Here is an 18,918-nt window from a genome sequence, read left to right as displayed (position 1 = left end):
TACTAACATCACCTGATCACTCTGGTTTTGGTGGTTTATATGCTAGAAAAATATTTGATGCATCATTATCTTAAAAGGCACTTGATAAAATAATTAAAGAGAATGCCTTGATAAAATGGAATGCTTGAAATACATCTTCATGCTCTGTTTTGCAGTGAAATAAAACTAATTCCTCTGTTTGTTCGAATCGGTTTTCAGCATGGGGTGCATTTTTAAAATGTCTGATATTTTATGTACTTTTGAAAGCATTAGTAAAATTAAAAAAAAAAATGGATTGTTATTGATACAGGATGTGTTTAGTAAAAGGTATGGTATGACTAAAGCTCCCTTAAACTAAATTAGGGAGCTCAAGCTTGACCCGACCCAACCCACTTAATGTTTTTTGGTCTAATTAAAGCCATAACGGAGAAAGGAAAAAGGGAGTTTAATCTGGTGATGGCGGATCTAAAGCCAAGCCTTACAACACCACCATTTACACCTGGTCTCAGACTCATCATCGACGTCTCCAGGTTGCATCATCACTTGCATCTCTCGATGTTTAGAGGGTCAACATTGAGCCTAAGCTTGTTCTCCGAACTCCTCCTCCATGTCGAGTCTAAGCTTGTTTTCCTCAATTGCCTCTCACGAGCTTTAGTTCTTGAAGCGGTCTCGTTGTTTTCTCCTCACATAAGACCACCTCCACTCGTGGTCCACTGTCATTGTGGGAAATCCATTTTTAAAATGACCTAAAGTTAAGGATTTATTCCAAATAATCAAAATAGACTATTGTATTATATTTTATTGTTCTTATATGTCTAACTTGTTAGTTTGCTTCTGAAATGTTTACGCAAAAATGATGACAAAAATCCAAATTTTGTTCCAAATTGAACAAAAACACGAAGGGTTCATCCATAATGGGAGACGATAGGGGCATTTCAGTCCAACGCGGCATGAAAGTTGTAAAGAGTGACTTTTGAGTAATTTCCCACAAAAAAGTGGGGGTATGTTTCCTTTATAAAGTGACAGGAGGTGACATATGTTGGTGGGTCCGGGCAAAATGCTGGTTGATTAAGCAGGTTAAACATGAAGAAACCAAAAACATATGGGGACGTGGAAAATGAAAAGTATTGACAAGCGCCCCAAAAAAATTGGGGTGTAAATATTAATTTTTGCGTACCAGTACTGCCTCCCTTCAATTTGCCTTCCATTAGCTTCAAATGTCACTTGTCATTCAATTTTTTGTATCAAACCAATGTCTCAAATATTCGGTAGCTAACTAGTGTCGATTATCAATAATGGAAAATGACAAATTAATGAACAATCAACAAATTGGGCCTTAGCCATAAAAAAATAAAAAGGAAAACTTTAGTCACACCCCACCTTTTACTAAAGACACCCCAATTTGAGTTGACCATCCCTTGTAAAACTCAATTGACGGGGTGTCTTTAATAAAAAGTGGGGTGTGACTAAAGTTTTCCAAATAAAAAACTAGTTGGGCTTTAGTATGACAACATTGTAGGGCATACCATAATAAGAGTCTCAAGTTGGGCCAGCCCAAAAGCTAAAACATTAGTAGCCCGAACTCCAGTTAATATAGCCCAAGAGGTAAAACCTGTTCACTCATGTCATTGCCCATGCTTCCCAATTTTATTTGGGAGATTTTATCTACACATCATAAAAACATTATTTTTACATTATTTTTTTAATTTATATAAATATCCTTAGATATAATGACATATTAACACTCAAACTAAAAATTTAAAATAAATATTTTTTACATATTTTAATTAGAGACTAGTAAATTTAAACCAAAATTCTTCAAAGAAAAAAAAGAGTTAATTTTCAAGTATTGCACTGAATCCGGTAGATGATTTGTTTGAGTTTGAGAATAAAGAACACTGTAGAATAATTTGAACCAAAGTCCTCCGACGAAGAGAAGGATTTGGCAAGAAAGCCGCAGCAACCCACAGAGAGTCGCCATGGTTACATTCGTTGCTGGGCTGAACCCACCTAGGACCCCACTGAAAGGAAAATCAACAGTGGGCAAAACAAAACGTGATTGTTATCGAAAACATCAACATCTTCATTGGAAAATAATCGTGCGCTAAAACTTGACAAAGCATCACCTGTGGCTGTGGATGGACATGGACTACCCTACACGACTAGCAACATCGCCTACTGCCCCATACGTTTTTACATGATTTCTTCAGTGGGATTTTTGTTTTGAAGCATCTAATGCAGTAGATGAATCTACATCCTCCAAAAGATTACTGATAGGGACAACACATGTTAAGTTCAATCCTTGTTCATGTCTTTATGCATTGTCATTAAACTGGTAAGCATCATTCCCTTCCGAAGAAAAGAACTCATGATGCTATTGGTGGTTGCTCATAAAGGGTAAATTAGTGTAAACTTAACATTAATATTCATAATATTGTATAAAACAAGGGTAATTTAGTATTTTCACTAAAAATTTGTGCGTAGATTTATAATTTTTTTTGTGTAAACTTATCATATTTAAAAAATGGTGTAAAGATAGTGTTTTTATGGTGTGGATAAAATTTCCCATTTCATTTTGGCTTGGTTTTGACAACAATATTGTCAAAGCGCATATAACTATATAATAATGGTAGCATATATGTAGTATGAAATTTTGATAGTGTTTGGTTCAATTTTTACTCATGATATATATTTTGTATAATATTTTGTGACAAATTACATGTAAGGATATTATGTACTTTAATTGTATTATTTTGTATTGAAACACTATCAAAATTAAAATTGGGAAGGAGTAAGCAGGCGAATACATGTGATAATGCAAAACGTTTGGTTCTTGCATTTTTTTTTATACCAACTAAAATATATTCTAATGGTTTATATATATATATATATATATATGCAAAACAAATAATATATATTAATGTAGTAATTGATCAGTTTCTTTAGAAGCCATCGCCACATCTATGTCAGAATGGTACTATGCAAAACACCATAATAATAGGGGAAAAAAAAGTAAAAAGTGTTCCTTTTTTTTTTGTGTGTGAAAATCTTTGAGAAATTGTGATTTAAGCTCAATTATGATTTAGATTGGCCATTGAGATGATTATTGATTAGTGTCACCAAAGGATGCTCTCACTAATAGTGTTTTTTTTTTTTACGAATAATCCACCCAAGAATCAGACCCGGGACTCATTCCTATATGGTAAATTTCGAAGAGAGTAATACGTCTCACTTTAATAGTTGATATAATTTTAAACACGGAATCAACCTCGGATCCGAGATGCCCCACTTTAATAGTTAATATAATTTTAAACACGGAATCAAGCCCAGATACAAGATTTGACCTGTCACCTGCAGTATTCCACAGGGACAAACTCTTCCTAATAGTTGCTTTATAAGGTTTTTTTTTTTTTTAAATACTATGGAGAAATTTATTTCTCATTATAATCGAATCTTAGACACACATATACCTAATCCAATCAATTGTCAATCGAGTCATTTTTTTCGCTGGCTGCTTTATAAGGAAATTGAAAATGATTTATCTTTTTTCTCTCCAATTATTTTCAGTAAATCCAGGTATTAATCAATGAACATGCATAATCCGAGACTCATTTGACTCTTATTTTTTCCTTGAATGGGCTCAAAGAGGATAAAAATGAAACAACATATCGTGATTACAAAATATTACACAAACCATAGTCCCCATCGGAGAGGCGCTCCTTCTATACAAACCACAATACCCGAAGAATTGGTTTCGATTTGTGTTTGATGCGTGCACTTGATCTCCCTTCGTCGATTTTTCTGTTCAAATTTTTTTGAAAAATTGGATCCGATTTGTGGTTTAAGCGACTGCAACTGTCCCCGTCCGTATAGTTTTGTTCTGCGGTTCTGCTTTTCTGATAGATCCAGATCCAGAAGAAGAAGCAGCAGCAGAGGATCGTTTCCAGCTCTTCTCCTTGGCCTCATCGATCTCTATCTGCTCTTGCCTACACTCTTTACTACAAAACGGTGTATTCCCTCTGCAAACAAAAACCAAAATCACACCATGAATCCAATCGCAGACAAATTCAAACCAAAATCCAAAAATTCTCCTTCACAAAATTCCAATCAAAAAGTAAATCTGAAACCACGAATTCAAACCTGTACATGAAGATGTCAGCGTTGCATCCGAGTGGCTTCCGGCAGAGAAAACACGATTCGAGAAAGTGAGGCTCGTTGCGATGATCCAAATATGAAGTAGCACTGTAATAAGCCATGGCAGACGAAGCTTCTGCTAAATTGCGCCGGGTTGTGCAACTATGGCTAAGAAAAAATGGCGAGTGAGGGGGAAGATGAAGAGGTGGGTAGTGACGTATATAAAGAGTGATGGGGTGAATAACGACAAAGTGGACTGGAAATATTCAGGTACTACATGGTTCACTCTGTACTAAATGAGCTCGATTCAAATCTCTCAAACTAAACTCAATTATTGTTAGCCAATAAGAGATGTTGATTTTGATTGGTGGAGTATGTGTTTTATTGTGCTTGGTGAAGCAGCTGAAAATGCCCTCTAATCGAAAGGTTTTTTTTTTTTTTTTTAAAAAAAAAATCAAAAGCCTTTTTGCGGAATCTATGAGGGTGAATCTATTGGCTGCATTCCCTTTGCTTTCTCGAAAGTTACTTTGGGATTAGTGGGGCCATGGGAGGTTCTTTGTGCTGTTTTTGCTATTTTGGTCATCTAATCCTTTCTTTTTTATTTGCTATCATGTCGTCATACATTAAGAATTCTTGTCAATTCGTCCATGAAAGAAGCTTTGTTTGGTAGAGTGATTGTGATTCAACTCTAACTATTAAGTTGTGAAAAAGAAAATTGAATTTAAAGTTGTGAAATAAACAATGAGGTATTTGATAAAATTGTTAACTGTTGTTAGCGATTAAATTGAAATCTTACTTAGGAAAAATAAATAAACAAGTGGAGTGCACTTAACAAATAAACACGAGACAATCTTTATTAGACTCTACTCTGGCGGAGGCTTTTGCTGCTCTACATGCTATTAAACTAGCATGTGATTTGGGTTTTATTCATCTTATCTTGGAGGGCGATTCTTCAATTATTATAGCGGCAATTGGTGGCGAAGAGATGTATTTTTCTGCTTGACGCTCTGTGATTTGGAGATTCGGAGGCTGCTTACATACTTTCATAGTTGGTCAGTCTATCATGTTCGTCGAAATGCGAACTCTGCAGCACATGCCTTGGCCAAGTTCTCTTTCCATGTTCTTGGTCTACGGGTGTGGATAGAGGAGGTCCTAGGCTCTGTCTTGCATATTGTTCAAGAAGATAAACGTAAATGAGAACTCATCCAAAGGGAACCGAGAGTACCAGGCTTGACACTTTAGATAGACATTTGAGTTTTTTTATCTTTGCTTTTCACTATCACTTTCGTTTGAGTTGTGTTGTAGCTTCATAACCATGCACTTTAGGTTAGTCTACTTTTGCTTATAATGTAGCTAGACAATTCTATCAGATCGGTGGTTCGAGTGCCTTTATTAACCTCCAGTTCTTTTATCCTTCAATTTGGGGCTCTTGAATATATTCCTGGTCTATGACCTTTTCAAAAAAAAACGAGGCACAATGTTTCTTTAAAGTTAAAGTGATCACTTATACTATGTGTATTGTTAAAGTATTTAAGTTTGTGTAATAGTAATAATATGACAATTAAATCTATTATATGTTGTGTATGATAAAAAACAATAATAACAATAGTATGAGATTTTTTGAGTCTCGCTAACTATTTGTGAAAGTTAACCACATTATTAGTAGTGTACAAGACAACTTAATAGAGTAGTGGATTCATTGATTTCTCTCGCAAATTCATGCATCAGAGCCTAGATAATTTGGAATAAGACTCATATAATGATGATGATAGAAGAGACAAATTATAACGATATTAGCATGAGATTTCTTTAAGCATTTCTACCCATTTATTTATGAAAATGTTAAAAGACAAGTTAAAATTATGATGTTCAAATAGTTACATTTGCAGTGGATGGAAATTCGAAATACTTCATTCAATTTTCGGGGAAATAATGTGGAATAAAATTGGTCTCATATAATATTCTAAGCCTCTAATCAAAGGTGCCTAATAAGTAAACAAAAATATGGTGAAATTATGATACCAAAGATGTGTGGATATAAATGAGAATTGGTTAAACTTTATGCACTCAAACAAATTAGAGTTATATTTTGCGAATTTGTAAAAGCAACCCCTTGGTACATATATTAGAAAGTCACGAAATGCAGGGGTTTCTTTTTTATTTCTTTAGAAAATAGGACCACTTGTTCGACAAAGAACGAACGTAGTCCCCACAATTCACCCTAGGTAAATTATTTCCCAAACAACAAAACAAAAGAAATTGGAGCTGACTCGGCACGGGCCCCACCGAATTCCTTCCACAGATAAGTCATCAAAGCGTAGGACCCATCTGACTCATGATCAAGCTGGCTCAACTTTAGGGTCCTGCCCGTGTGCCCCGGTCAGCATTTAGAGGTACACGTGTGTCCTCGTCAGGTCACCTAGTGCAACACTTAAAAAACTCGCCACGTGCGACATTGTAGCTCAGAGTGAAAAGGAAAGAGACCATCTTGTTCCAGGTACTTGGAACGTCACGATTTATTACAAGGAAAAAGGATTTGGATTGCCACGTAGGATGAATGATTGAATGTGATTGGATGTGGAGTGTCAATTATGATTTATTAAGGAAAAAGGGGGACCCACTAGAGACTTGTCTCACGTTGGGCATGAGCTGGAGACGTGATCTAGTGGTCCTAAATTATTTTCTCATAACCATTAATGGGTTGCTTTTGTTCACTTAGAAGGAATCTTTTGAGATTCAACCGCTACAACCAACACTGAATTTAATAATAAACTAAACAACTAATAATATATTTCGTAGATTAGGACTATAATAGTCACTATTTTATATTTTAAAATTTTAATTTTGTCGATGCAGTTTTTACACCGAAGATAAAAGTAATATAAAAAGAAATAAATTATAAAATAATAATAAAAACACATAGATGTACGTGGTTCGACAACTTATCTAATCCATGTGATGTCTAATTTTTTATTCAATAAGTGAGTGAGTTGTCTGAATGATATTTGCATTTATAGTGCGTCGAAAGCTAGGTGCGATTGCACCAATTGATTTGTCTCTCATGATAACCTGCTACAATGATTGTTGCCCAAACCGCTACCTCCTTCGACATTTGAGTAATTGGACTGCCCAGGACATTGGTTGGATCTGTCTTGTTCCTATCATCTCACATGGAGGAATAACCTCTTTAGCTCAGCGTGTGCGTACTTTCAATACTTTCCTCCACAAATTTATACGTCTAAACTTGTCTTTTTATAGTTACCAAATGATTTTTACTTACATTTTCGGTGTAACAATGTTTTTGCCACTCGACGATTTTTCACGATATGATTGCTTAAACGATATTTTGGTAACTATGTATCATATTGGACAAAGGTTTACGGTTTTTGGGCTGAACCACCGATGCAACACGGTTTTACCAATTATGTTTTCCATATCAAAATAGTGTGGCTTATATCTAGTACTTGGACATGGTGAGACGATCTAAGTATTTAGGATTTACATGTGTCAAAAACTCATGATTTTTCGTCATAAAAATAAATACATTATTTTCCTCTTAAGAAGTGGTCCAAAATTATTCACAAATACACATTTAAATTATTGCTAATATTTTATTTTATATTTCAAATGTTTGTATTGTTACGAAACATCAATAGAATCACTTACCTATATTTGACTATCATTGTATACTGCTTTCTCAAGTCCGAGTTCAAGCCCATGAGCATATAACATATACATTACTGAAAATTTGGTTCATAATTGAATGAGTGTAAGGCGAGTTGACAATAAACATGAGTATGAGTTTAAAACTAAAAACATTATTAAAATAAGTATATAATAGTCTTTTTTATATTAAAAATTTATTATCCTTCTTGGAGAATAATCATTTGATCAAAATAAACCAAACAAAAGAATAAATGATTCTCAACACATGTCTCGGGTTACTAATGTAAACCATATTTTGTTTAGAACAATAGTGATAGGACGGGTAGGCTGGTTGGAGGTGGATCATTGTTAATTGACACGAGACCTAAGAAATAAAACAAATAAATAACATCAAAATCCAGTATGTACTTTCAGGAATCACATTTTACACTTATTGACTCAAACACCATTTAAATTCTAATAAATGAAAATATAATTCCTTTTAGTAATTTAGTAATTCCGATCTGGGCTTCGGCTTTCTCTATATGAGGCTGGGCTGAGTGGGAACCAATGGGCCCTTACACCCTATTACTATCTGGGCCTGTGAACAAAAAGCCTGGGAATAAGCCCAATAATTAAGCGTGGGCTCTCTTTGTAGGACCCATTCAGAGTCCATATATAAGAGCGAGGGTTCTAATTAGGGTTTCTGGCTTGTGAACCTGTCGTGTCCTCGGCGCTGTATCTTCAACCATGGCGGAGCAGGTTTAATCCCTCTCTCTCTCTTCCTCACCATGCCCACTTTTTTTTTTCAAGCAAATAGTCTTGGAATTCTAGGCGTCGATATCTTTTTTATTTTGACCCGACTGTATTTTTTTGTTGCTTATTTGTGGTGCAGACGGAGAAGGCATTTTTGAAGCAGCCGAAGGTGTTTCTATGGTATTCTCGTACATTTTCTATTGGATCTGCATTCTACTGTTCTTTATGTAGAGAATTTAAAGTTGTTTCTGGTAAAATTTTAGGATTTATTGTTGTTGGTTGATTTTGTAGCTCGAAGAAAACTGGCAAGGGGAAAAGGCCAGGAAAGGGCGGAAACCGCTTCTGGAAGAACATTGGGCTTGGTTTTAAGACACCCAGAGAAGCAATTGATGGTACTCATTGATTCTTAAATTGACTGATCTTAGATTCTTAGTTCACGTTTACATTTGAGTTTATTGTAGCCCAGAAAATGTTTTATAGCTTTAAGAGGCAGAGCATATAAGGCGTAAATCCTAAAGTTAAAATCAAGTAATATTCTTCATTGTAATGTGATGTTTTTGATCCAGTTAGCTTGTGCAAGACTTAATATTCTTATTGTTGGTATCACTTATGTTAATGATGTTTTTATGTAGTCTCTTGAGTTTTCTTAATGTGAATGTAAATGCTTTGTTTCTCCCTTTTTTAGTGGATCTGTATTAGCTTTATATGCAGGTGAACATTGTAAGAGTTTCCGTAAATTTTTGTCGAGTTTCTGAAAAACTTTCCATTCAGACCAATGCTTTTCTTATAGTGTACTTCTGTCGTTGCTCTTTAGGACGGTGTTTGTGTTTTACGTGGAGGTGGTATTTTTTTCTTTTTAATTTTTTTGAAGTACATATACGGTATTCCATTGTCCATGTGGACTATGACTGTGTTTATTCAGAAGGTCGCTGAAACCTAACTAGATCCAGCACCTCTAATTGAATAATTATAGTGGCACTTACAGTGCTTTAAAGTGAATCATGGATATTGTTTTATGTTGATGGTTTCCCGTTTCCCAGTAGTCGTATTTCATATCTTCAGTTGCGGAGTAGTACGTATTATTTCTTCTCCATTCTCTAAGCTTGTGACATGTTGTTCACTAACTTTTCTTCTTGATAAGTTTCGGAAGAAATTCTTATTAATGATTTGGGCCATGCCTCCTTCACAGGTACATATATTGATAAGAAATGTCCATTCGCTGGCACTGTATCTATCAGGGGTCGTATTCTGGCTGGCACTTGCCACAGTGCAAAAATGACAAGGACCATCATTGTTCGAAGGAACTATCTTCATTTTGTTAAGAAATACCAAAGGCTAGTAATTGTTCATTTATAGACACTTTTACTCTGTCAAACATTCATGTCATAATTTGTTTATCCGACTTGTTTTTTTTCCTTCCTTTTTTGAACAAATCGTCCAAACCTCATGCTTGTTCTTGGTTATATTTGTCTCTAATCCTGCTATTTTCCTCTTTTAGATATGAGAAGAGGCACTCCAATATTCCCGCTCATGTTTCCCCATGCTTCCGTGTGAAGGAAGGAGACCATGTTATCATTGGCCAATGCAGGTTTGAAATCATCCAATTGCCCTTTTTTGCTTGGTTAGAAATTATTTGAGTGAATGCTTAAATCAGTTTTGGCTACAACTTTTTTTGTTGTTGTTTTTACAGGCCACTGTCAAAGACGGTGAGGTTCAATGTTTTGAAAGTGATTCCAGCAGGATCGGGTGGCAGTGGGAAAAAGGCTTTTACGGCAATTTGAATAGTTTTGTGATGTGGTGTTACTGGTTATATCTGTCAGGATTTGAATTGAGTCTATGTTATTGGTGACTAAATTCTGTTTGGGTTCTTACATCATAAACTAGCTTTGGCGAGTTTTATATTTTATAATTAGGACATTTGATGCTCTATTTTCTTGTCCTTTTTTCTTGATTCAAAACTATGTTCGCATCAGTTTTGTGCTGCTATGCTAATATTGAACCTGGCTTGTTTGTTTATCTAGTGTTTGAATTAATGAATTTCTTACTGCGAAGCTGTGGAGTTATCTTGTTTTATTTGTTGAGTTTTTCGTATGTGTTTTTGAATGCTGTATGATAGTATGAGTGAGAGCCTCTGGTTCTGTGTTGACAAACGGGAGATTATTTATGTTCTCCTTGTTTGATGAACAGATGAGGTATAGCAAATCAAATGGCCGAGATATCGTTTCTGTCGTCATTTTTCTCGATTGACGATTTGATTGTTGCTCGTTCACATTGATTTTGAGTATCATATACTTATGTGGTTAATCTGCACTGGTTTTTCTTTCCTTTGTGAAATTGCTTTACTGCATCTGCCTAAGGTTTTATTTCTGAACACAGGAATGGACATGTATTTGTCAGTCTAGACATTACTTGCAAAATCAAGAAACAAATGATTTAGGGGGCTTAACCCATGTAAATTCTTGATGCTTGGATCGCCCTAATCTCTTCAAGCATTTGATAGTTGCAAAGAGTTGAACAATGAAAAAACTAAGTTATTTTATCAGTTGTAGGGTGTTAGAGGTGGAGAGAAGAATAAGTTGCATGAAAAATCTTTATTTTAGCTCTAAATTTTTGATGATTCGATCAATTGTTTTTGGGCGAAGCTGAACGATATCTCAATAGATGAACTGGCAGAGTGCAACTATTTTATGATAATGCCTTTGTGCGTTAAGGCTCAAAGCGAAATACATCTCTAAATCGTTTGATGAGTTGGATAAATTGTGTCTTATGTTCTAGTTGGGACTGAAGGTCGCAGCTCTTGAATACTGGGCCTAATGTAATGTCAACGTGGGCTTTAAGACAATTAAGATGGGTCCAATTTCAATAGCAGCCCAAAATCACACACAAGACTCCACTGTGGCACTGTTACGTTTGTCTACTGCGCTTCTTCTTGCAGAGCTGCACTGCCGGAACGTAAATTCCCGTTATCACATAGTCCTCTCTCTCCCGTGCTCCCGCCGAGAATGTTGATCTGTATCTTCAATACTTCCCGAAGTCATTCATCAGAGAGGTCTGTCGGAACTCGGAATCCATTAAAGGTAATTTGAACGAATAATTTCAGGGTTCTCTACAATTGTGGGAATTCTTAGGGTTGCTTTCAAAAAAAAAGGAAAAAAAATGAAATGCATTAGGATGTGCGGCTCCATTATTGAACCTGTGTTTTGAAAGGCTTGATTGATTATAAGGGTGAACTACTTACTTTATTCATAGAGAAGTACAGTTAGTCGGATTCTTTTCCTTTCTGGTTCACCATTGTGTTGGGGTAAAATTAAGTGCTATAGTCTTGTATAATCAAGAATTGAATGATCCTCCATTGATTGTTCTCTCTTACATGTTATTATTCTCTCTTTATTTTTTTATAATAGGAATGCATCACCTACTGTAACCAAATGCTGTAGATGAATGACATTATCAAAATGACCTTTTAAAATTTGTTTATGCTTATACTCTTTTGATTTTTCCCAGGTCCACTCTTAAAATTGAAGTGTGCTGTACAAAGACGTGGAATTGTGGATACTTCCAGCCACGAACTTTGAATGGGTTTGTTGCAAGCTGATGTTTGATTTCATATTTGAGGATCCATAGCTCATTTATTCTTCATTGGAGGCTCTCTTTTACCTTGCTTCCATGGGAGGCCATAATATTCAAAATCCCACCAAAAACTTCATCTCTGAGCCCCTCTGGTTCTATGGCTTTTCTTCATGCCTCAAACTCCTCCTGATTCCAGCATACCGGAGTACAGACTTCGAGGTCCATCGTCACTGGCTTGCTACCACTCACTCACTTCCTCTTTCCCACTGGTACCTTGATGAGACAAGCCCGTGGACTCTTGATTACCCCCCTTTCTTTGCCTACTTTGAATACCTCCTCTCCCTATGTGCACGCCTCCTCGACTACCAAATAGTAGATCTCCACGAAGGCCTCAACTATGCTTCAAACACAGTAATTTATTTCCAAAGAATCAGTGTGATTTTTTGTGATCTGGTTCTTCTGCTTGGAGTTTATCGATTGATAAGAAATTTGGAACCTACAAAGCGGCATTTGATCTGGGTGTTGGTTATGTGGTCTCCAGGGTTAGTGATTGTGGACCACATACATTTCCAGTTCAATGGTTTTCTTTTGGGGATCTTGCTGTTGTCTGTTTCATATTTGAAGGAAGGGAAAGATTTAATGGGTGGTTTTCTGTTTGCGGTTCTATTGTGTTTAAAGCATTTGTTTGCCGTGGCTGCACCAGTTTATTTTGTGTACTTGTTGAGGCATTATTGTTGGAGTCGTAGGTTGGTGAGGAGCTTTGGCCGGCTTTACGTTATGGGGGCAGTGGTTGTGGTAGTTTTTTCAACCGCTTATGGTCCATTTGTTTATTATGGACAGGTAACTGTGAAAGACTATGGTTTGAAGTTTGAACTCTTATCCAATATGAATTTTCCCACCCCCAATTTCTTCGTGTTTGAATCAGATGGCTTTGTTTTAGCATCCTTATAGTTTTATCTTAAGTTTTATTCATATTCATTAACTAACCTCTGAAAGTCATATGTTATTCCTTGTATAGCTTAAATATAATTTGCTAACCATTTAATTTATGACAGATGCAATAAGTCATTCGCCGCATGTTTCCTTTTGGTAGAGGACTTTGCCATGCATACTGGGCTCCAAATTTTTGGGTTTTCTATATTATTTTGGATAAAGTTCTTGCATTATTGCTCAGGAAGTTAGGATTTTATATTCCGGCACCTGCAGCTTCATTCACTGGTGGCCTAGTAGGGGATTTGTCTCCTTTCGCTGTACTCCCTAAGGTTAGTCTTGTTAAGGTATTTTTGATACAAAATATGCTTCATGATTACTTTGCTTACCATATGCTTACTATGCTTTATGATTAAACAACTTAAGCTTAGTAAACTATATGCTTGACTCTTTGTCCATCTAAAAGTTTCCGTGCACACTCTATTGATGTCTTGTATAGTTATATATTATTATTAATCTAGACTAATAAGCTTGTCAGAGGGATGAAGCTTAAAATACGCTAACAAGTTGTCAAGATTGCAGGATTGTATGAATACACTATGACAGTCGTTAATGTAGGACTCTGCTAACCGGGCACTAGCTTACTAGGTTTGAGTGACATGTCAAGGATCCTGTTTAGGCATAATCAAGTCAGATTAGAGACTGGGAAAAAACTGCAGATATCAACGAAGAGTTGAAGTACAATATATGGAAAGTCTGTGATATGATATGGAGGATTGCTAAGCTGTTTTGATGATTGAGTAATCAAAGGAAACATTTTCCTGGAAGGTATGAGTATTTAAACTTTGAAGAAACTGGATGCAGAAAAGGACAGAGTAAGAAATCAAGGCATAATTCAATCCCAAGAATCAGGCATTGCTGCTATGGTTCAAACGGCTAAGAATGGAAACCCAGCTGCTATATAATTCTATCAAGGGCTTCCTAGGGAAAATAGAACACATACTCACACCAGATCACATATTTTATTCTAGAACTCTTAAAACGATTGCTTTTCAATTCTTGCCTACTGTCTTCTGTCTTTCTGTTAGAGGTTCATTACACTTGAACTTAGTTTCTAAACCTCTAGCCATATTAAAATTTATACTTGTAAGAGTGTGGCTGGCACTTGAGCCAAAAGTAGCTGTTTGTAAGAGGTGGGGTTGTCTCTGCATCAACAAGCTGTCATGGTGGATTCACCAAATCTCAGGGAGGAGCCTTGAGTAGTGGATGCAGGCCCAGTTGTGGCTGAACCACTCTAAATCTGTTTGCACCTCTTCTATCCTTACTCTTTACAGTTTTCATTCTTGTTACTTGTGTTTAATTGTTCTGTGCTTCTGTATAGTTCTTTGATCTTTAGTAAAAAGTGTGTAAACACTGGCACACTGCTAGTGATTGATCTAGGAAGAATTGGATAATTACTAGTTCATAAACACCAGACTATACAAGCTAAAAGCTTTGATTCTTGCAGAGACTAGGTATCTACTGTGGAAAAGAAAAGAATTGCTTAGAACTCACTTGTCTTATACAATTCACTCCCTCTTGTATTAGCCTAAGATCTCAAGTTCTCAGCAACTCTAACCACTAAGTTGACTGATGTGAAGAAAATTTGATAAAGATGAAAACTTGGCACAATAGATTGCGAAGCAGAATTCACAAACAACCATTATTGTGGTGCTGGGTGTTACATTTTTCTTTCTTTTGTTGCACATTATACTCTTAACATCTTTTTATTGATATCTCATGTGTTAATTTTGAATTAACGAAATGGCAGGTCACCCCGTTGACGACTCTCACAATAGTCATGCTGGCCCTTTCTCCCTGTCTTTTTAAGTTATGGAGAGAACCTCGGCCAGGAATGATTGCTAGATGCGTTTCATATGCTTACATATGTGGCTTTTTATTTGGGTGGTATGTTCATGAGAAGGCATCTCTCCACTTTGTGATTCCACTTGCCATTGTTTCTGGTTATAGTTTGGAGGATGCAAGACATTATTTCATGCTATCAGTTGGTACGTTTTGTTCTGTTACAGCATTTGACCAGTAAATTTGTTAGCTTGGAGGAGCATTTTCTACTCATATTGTGCTCAAACTGCATGTTGATCTTACTTTTTACCCCACCATAGACTTTCCATGATTTGTAGTTTTATTGCAGTTGTTTAGTCGCTTAAAAAACGGGAGTGGTTTGAATTTCCATCTTCAGTGTTAATCAGAGTAGAATAAGCCTTTTGAACCACACTGTCTTCTTCATTTTCTTCTTTTCGTTTCGTTTAGATGTAAACTTTGGAGATCTCATCCATGCTCTAGAAAAGTAGGAACTAGCATTATACACATCTCTTGCAATCATAGTCCTTGTTTGTAATTATAAGAAAACTTGCTATATAGTAGTCAAGTCCCAAAATATCTTGGTACAATATAATTATTCCACCTTTCACCAAAGAACTGGCATAGGGAGCCCTGAATTCCCCCTCCCTTTATTCAGAAATTATTTCTTTAGTATTACAATGGGGACATTGCAGCATAGGTTTCGTAAGTACAGCACTATCCGTGAAGTTTTTCAATACACAGATCACAATCAATCATCCTGTTTATATGTTAACATGGGGCTTCTTTTGGTGATATGTTTGCAGTGTCGTGTTACTCCCTTTTCCCATGGCTCTTTGAATCTCAAGAACATCCAGTGAAGGTGCTGTTGCTGTTATTACATGCCATTCTAATGTGGTTATACTTTTCTGCACAATTCAGTGGGGAAGCCAATGGTAAACTTAAAGTGCCAGCAAAAGAACATGTTGATAAAAGAGGGTTTGGTATTGGATGGATTGGAAAAAGTTATATGCTTGGCCTGTTTGTTATTGAGTTATGGGGTCAGCTTATGCAACCTTGCCTTCTTGGTGATAAGCTTCCCTTCCTACCCCTCGTTGTGACTTCTGTATATTGTGCATTGGGGATGATCTACTCTTGGATTTGGCAGCTAACCAGGATCTTGAATTCCCCTGATTGTGATCATGGTAGGTGACTTTTGAATAGCAGTGGAAATAATTTTTTACATGATTGAGCAACTTTGATACCATCCCATTCCAGATTGCAAAGAGGAGTGCATTGATAAATCCACAACACAATTTGGAAAATAACCCAAACCAGTTGTTTATTTTTTTTTTCTTCTGCAATTTGTTTTGGGATTTTCTACTTTTATTCTCCAGCTTTTGAAGAGTAAACGTCTCCGAACTTGTTTTATACCCCCCATTATGGGGACAAAGTGTTGCCATATACGTTACGGCGCTTTACTGCAAAAGATCATCCTTGTCTGGTGCCCATAAGGAGCAAAATCAATTTTTTAGGCCTGACCCTGTTAACCTTTTTAAGCACATTATTTGTCCCATTGCTTCTCTACTGGAGTATTTAATTCCAATCGCAGCATTCCTTACTAATATTGTTCCATTAATGATTCTTTTTCCCTTCTTTTGAGTTACAATGAGACATTAATTTGCAAATGTCAGTTCTATTTCGAGATAAATTCTACAATAGATGCATAGGAACATGTACGGAGAACATTTGTTCCCAGCCTTCGTAGATTCACTGCCTACATGACAGTGCAACAAAGATAAACATATTGTTGAAAATGATTTTTTTTCCCGAATGTATTGTATTGATTTCTATATTGAGTTAATTGCATTCAATTGCAAAATACAAAAAAAAATTAAAATTACTAGATATGGTATGTGAAGTTCATTTCATTTAATTTAAACAATCTAGTATTTTTTAATGAATGAACTCAATCTATAAATTATTCAATAATTTATTCTGCTGTAATTTTTAGGGGTCCATCTGACTCTGGGAATTCTAAAGGTTTATGGCTTGTTCAGGTGCACAACCATGAAACTGCGTCAAGAAATGCTTAAGGAAACTGGATGTCAAGGTATATTTGATTTTTTAGGAGGGTGAATGACTTCCTTTATTCATAGAGAAATATAGTTAGTTTGATCCTTTTCCGTTCTAGCACTCCATTTTGTGGGGATTGAATTAAATGTCATAGTTCTGTACATTCGAGCAATGAAAGATCCTCCGATGATTGTTTCTGCTTGAGTTTTGACAATTACATTTGTTGTGGCCTTTCATGTAAAACGGCTATTTTTTCCTCATGAAGAAGCCATTAAATTTAGAAGCAATTCCTTTGCCATGTTGTTGATATTTCTTTAGTTTTGAGAGGAATGCAATCACCTTATTTTATTTTTCCCATTTGCATGCTACTGAGTCCAACTGTCTCTTTTCTTTTCCAGTTCATATTATGTGTGACCTAGAGTGTTTCCATGATGACTTTGGAGGGGCTAGTGGATAATCATCATTGTCAAACCCCATGTTGCAGGAACATGGCAAATTCTTTGGGAATTTTCAGCCGGGGATCATAATGCATAGCAATGTAGTAAATAAAAGACCCATCTTTTACTATAAAATTATTATTATAAAACTGAAACGGAGCAAACATGTGTTTGTCTCTCTACAGAAATGAATTCAAAACACACAATAGTTACAATGAATCTCCTAGCAAAGATTTTGATCTTGAAAATTCAATGTTATTTACCTAGACACATTTATTATTTATTTCATTTCATTTTGCTTCAAGATTGCAGGTATGAAGTTTAATCGTCAAGATCAAGGCCAGACCCTTCCAGTTTCTTGCGCTTAACTTGATCAAGGGAATCACTCATCTCGGCAGTGAAGTGGTTTTTCCAGTCCCCAACCACTCCAAGCCTGAAAAAGGTGCTATTGGGCATCTTTCGAACGGTATCAGTAACACCGGTCTTATTCACCTCCAAGTTTTTAAGCCTCTCTATGCTGCACCTCCATATTACGCTATCAATGTCTTCTTCCTTGGCGAATGGTTTCCCAAGAAACGATGCGAGCCTTTTCACCTGTTCTTTAGGATCTCTTTTCAGGTCTTCGTACTTCAGGACAAGTACCTTGTCTGGACGATTCAAGCTCTCTGTCCAGTACTCCAAGGCATGATCAAAGAATGGACCATACAAGTGAACTCCCTTGGAGAAACTCGCAAATGCTCTCTCAAATGGAATTCCAGGTTGGTTGGGTCCCTTTGCTTTGTTAAGGAAGTCCCACATTGACACAAACGTATCTTTGGGGTTTCGGACCAGGTAGACTATCTTGCAGTTCGAGTTCTTTACCGAATCTGGCAAAGCTTTGTAAGGGAAATGAGTATGAAAGAGTCTAGGAGACGATATACCTGAAATATTAGGATTGGGATTGAAATATATTTCTTCCAGACTCTTCAAAGAAGCCTGAGGATTTGCCTTCTCCAAAGGGTCCTCCTCTCCTTCTTTGAGGCTCTGTGACTTCATGATGCAAAGAACTAATGCCTTGAGCCACGTCGTGCCGGTTTTCATGGAGGTTGTCAAGATAACATCGTCATCAAGTGCTTCAAATTTGGATTTGATTGCCATTCCACATTTGATCAGATCTTGGTGGTACCAAAATCCTTCCCACTCATAGAGATTAAAAGCCCCAGCAAATGATTCTCGGGGAAGTTGATCGAGTTTAGCCTTCAATGACTCAACTGAATCCATGGAAGCCGTTATTTGAAGTATTGAAGTATAGGGATGCTAAAAATTCTTGTATGGTTTAGTGAAGAGAAGCTATGTCTATGATTGTATATATACAGGAGGTGTGTCATGTGTGAGGGCACTAGTCCAGTCTGGTGTGCTTGAGCAATAATTTTTAAACATTAGTTGTGGACCGTGGCGGCGCTGCCACCGGGGAATTGGAAGTTTTCTGGAGAGTTGATTGTTGAATAAAAACAATTTTCATGGTCAATGCTTCAATTTCAAATGGGTCTGCTGAGTAATTAACAAATGATGA

At 36.3% G+C, this 18,918-nt stretch overlaps 3 protein-coding genes, 1 non-coding gene and 1 pseudogene across 4 annotated transcripts; 3 read left to right on the top strand and 2 right to left on the bottom strand.

Annotated features, from left to right (window-relative positions):
- Positions 1-3,572: 3,572 nt before the first annotated feature.
- LOC120003645 (FCS-Like Zinc finger 3-like) lies at positions 3,573-5,160 on the bottom strand. Its single transcript, XM_038852659.1, has 3 exons — positions 5,151-5,160; positions 4,120-4,369; positions 3,573-3,998 (listed from the first exon to the last, which is right to left on the bottom strand). Exons 1-3 carry the CDS (start codon positions 5,158-5,160, stop codon positions 3,821-3,823), a joined length of 438 nt encoding a protein of 145 aa, XP_038708587.1. The 3' UTR covers positions 3,573-3,820.
- A 3,281-nt stretch (positions 5,161-8,441) lies between these two features.
- Positions 8,442-10,565, top strand: LOC120003503 (40S ribosomal protein S11). The gene is made up of 6 exons (XM_038852511.1): positions 8,442-8,520; positions 8,654-8,694; positions 8,806-8,906; positions 9,704-9,848; positions 10,013-10,102; positions 10,205-10,565. The coding sequence occupies exons 1-6, from the start codon at positions 8,509-8,511 to the stop codon at positions 10,293-10,295; spliced, it is 480 nt and encodes a 159-aa protein (XP_038708439.1). The 5' UTR covers positions 8,442-8,508; the 3' UTR covers positions 10,296-10,565.
- Positions 10,566-10,656: 91 nt separating this feature from the next.
- On the top strand, positions 10,657-10,786 carry LOC120004650. The gene has a single exon (XR_005469579.1). It is a non-coding gene; the product is annotated as a small nucleolar RNA snoR111 (small nucleolar RNA).
- A 294-nt stretch (positions 10,787-11,080) lies between these two features.
- LOC120004256 lies at positions 11,081-17,323 on the top strand (annotated as a pseudogene).
- A 165-nt stretch (positions 17,324-17,488) lies between these two features.
- LOC120004257 (cytosolic sulfotransferase 12-like) lies at positions 17,489-18,822 on the bottom strand. Its single transcript, XM_038853545.1, has one exon. The coding sequence runs from the start codon at positions 18,624-18,626 to the stop codon at positions 17,688-17,690; it is 939 nt and encodes a 312-aa protein (XP_038709473.1). The 5' UTR covers positions 18,627-18,822; the 3' UTR covers positions 17,489-17,687.
- Positions 18,823-18,918: the final 96 nt, after the last annotated feature.

The sequence above is a fragment of the Tripterygium wilfordii genome, chromosome 8 (genome assembly GCF_013401445.1).
Source record: "Tripterygium wilfordii isolate XIE 37 chromosome 8, ASM1340144v1, whole genome shotgun sequence".
In the NCBI taxonomy this organism is placed as follows: domain Eukaryota; kingdom Viridiplantae; phylum Streptophyta; class Magnoliopsida; order Celastrales; family Celastraceae; genus Tripterygium; species Tripterygium wilfordii.
Note: the sequence above shows the minus strand (reverse complement) of the source record. Positions and strands in the feature narration are given on the sequence as shown.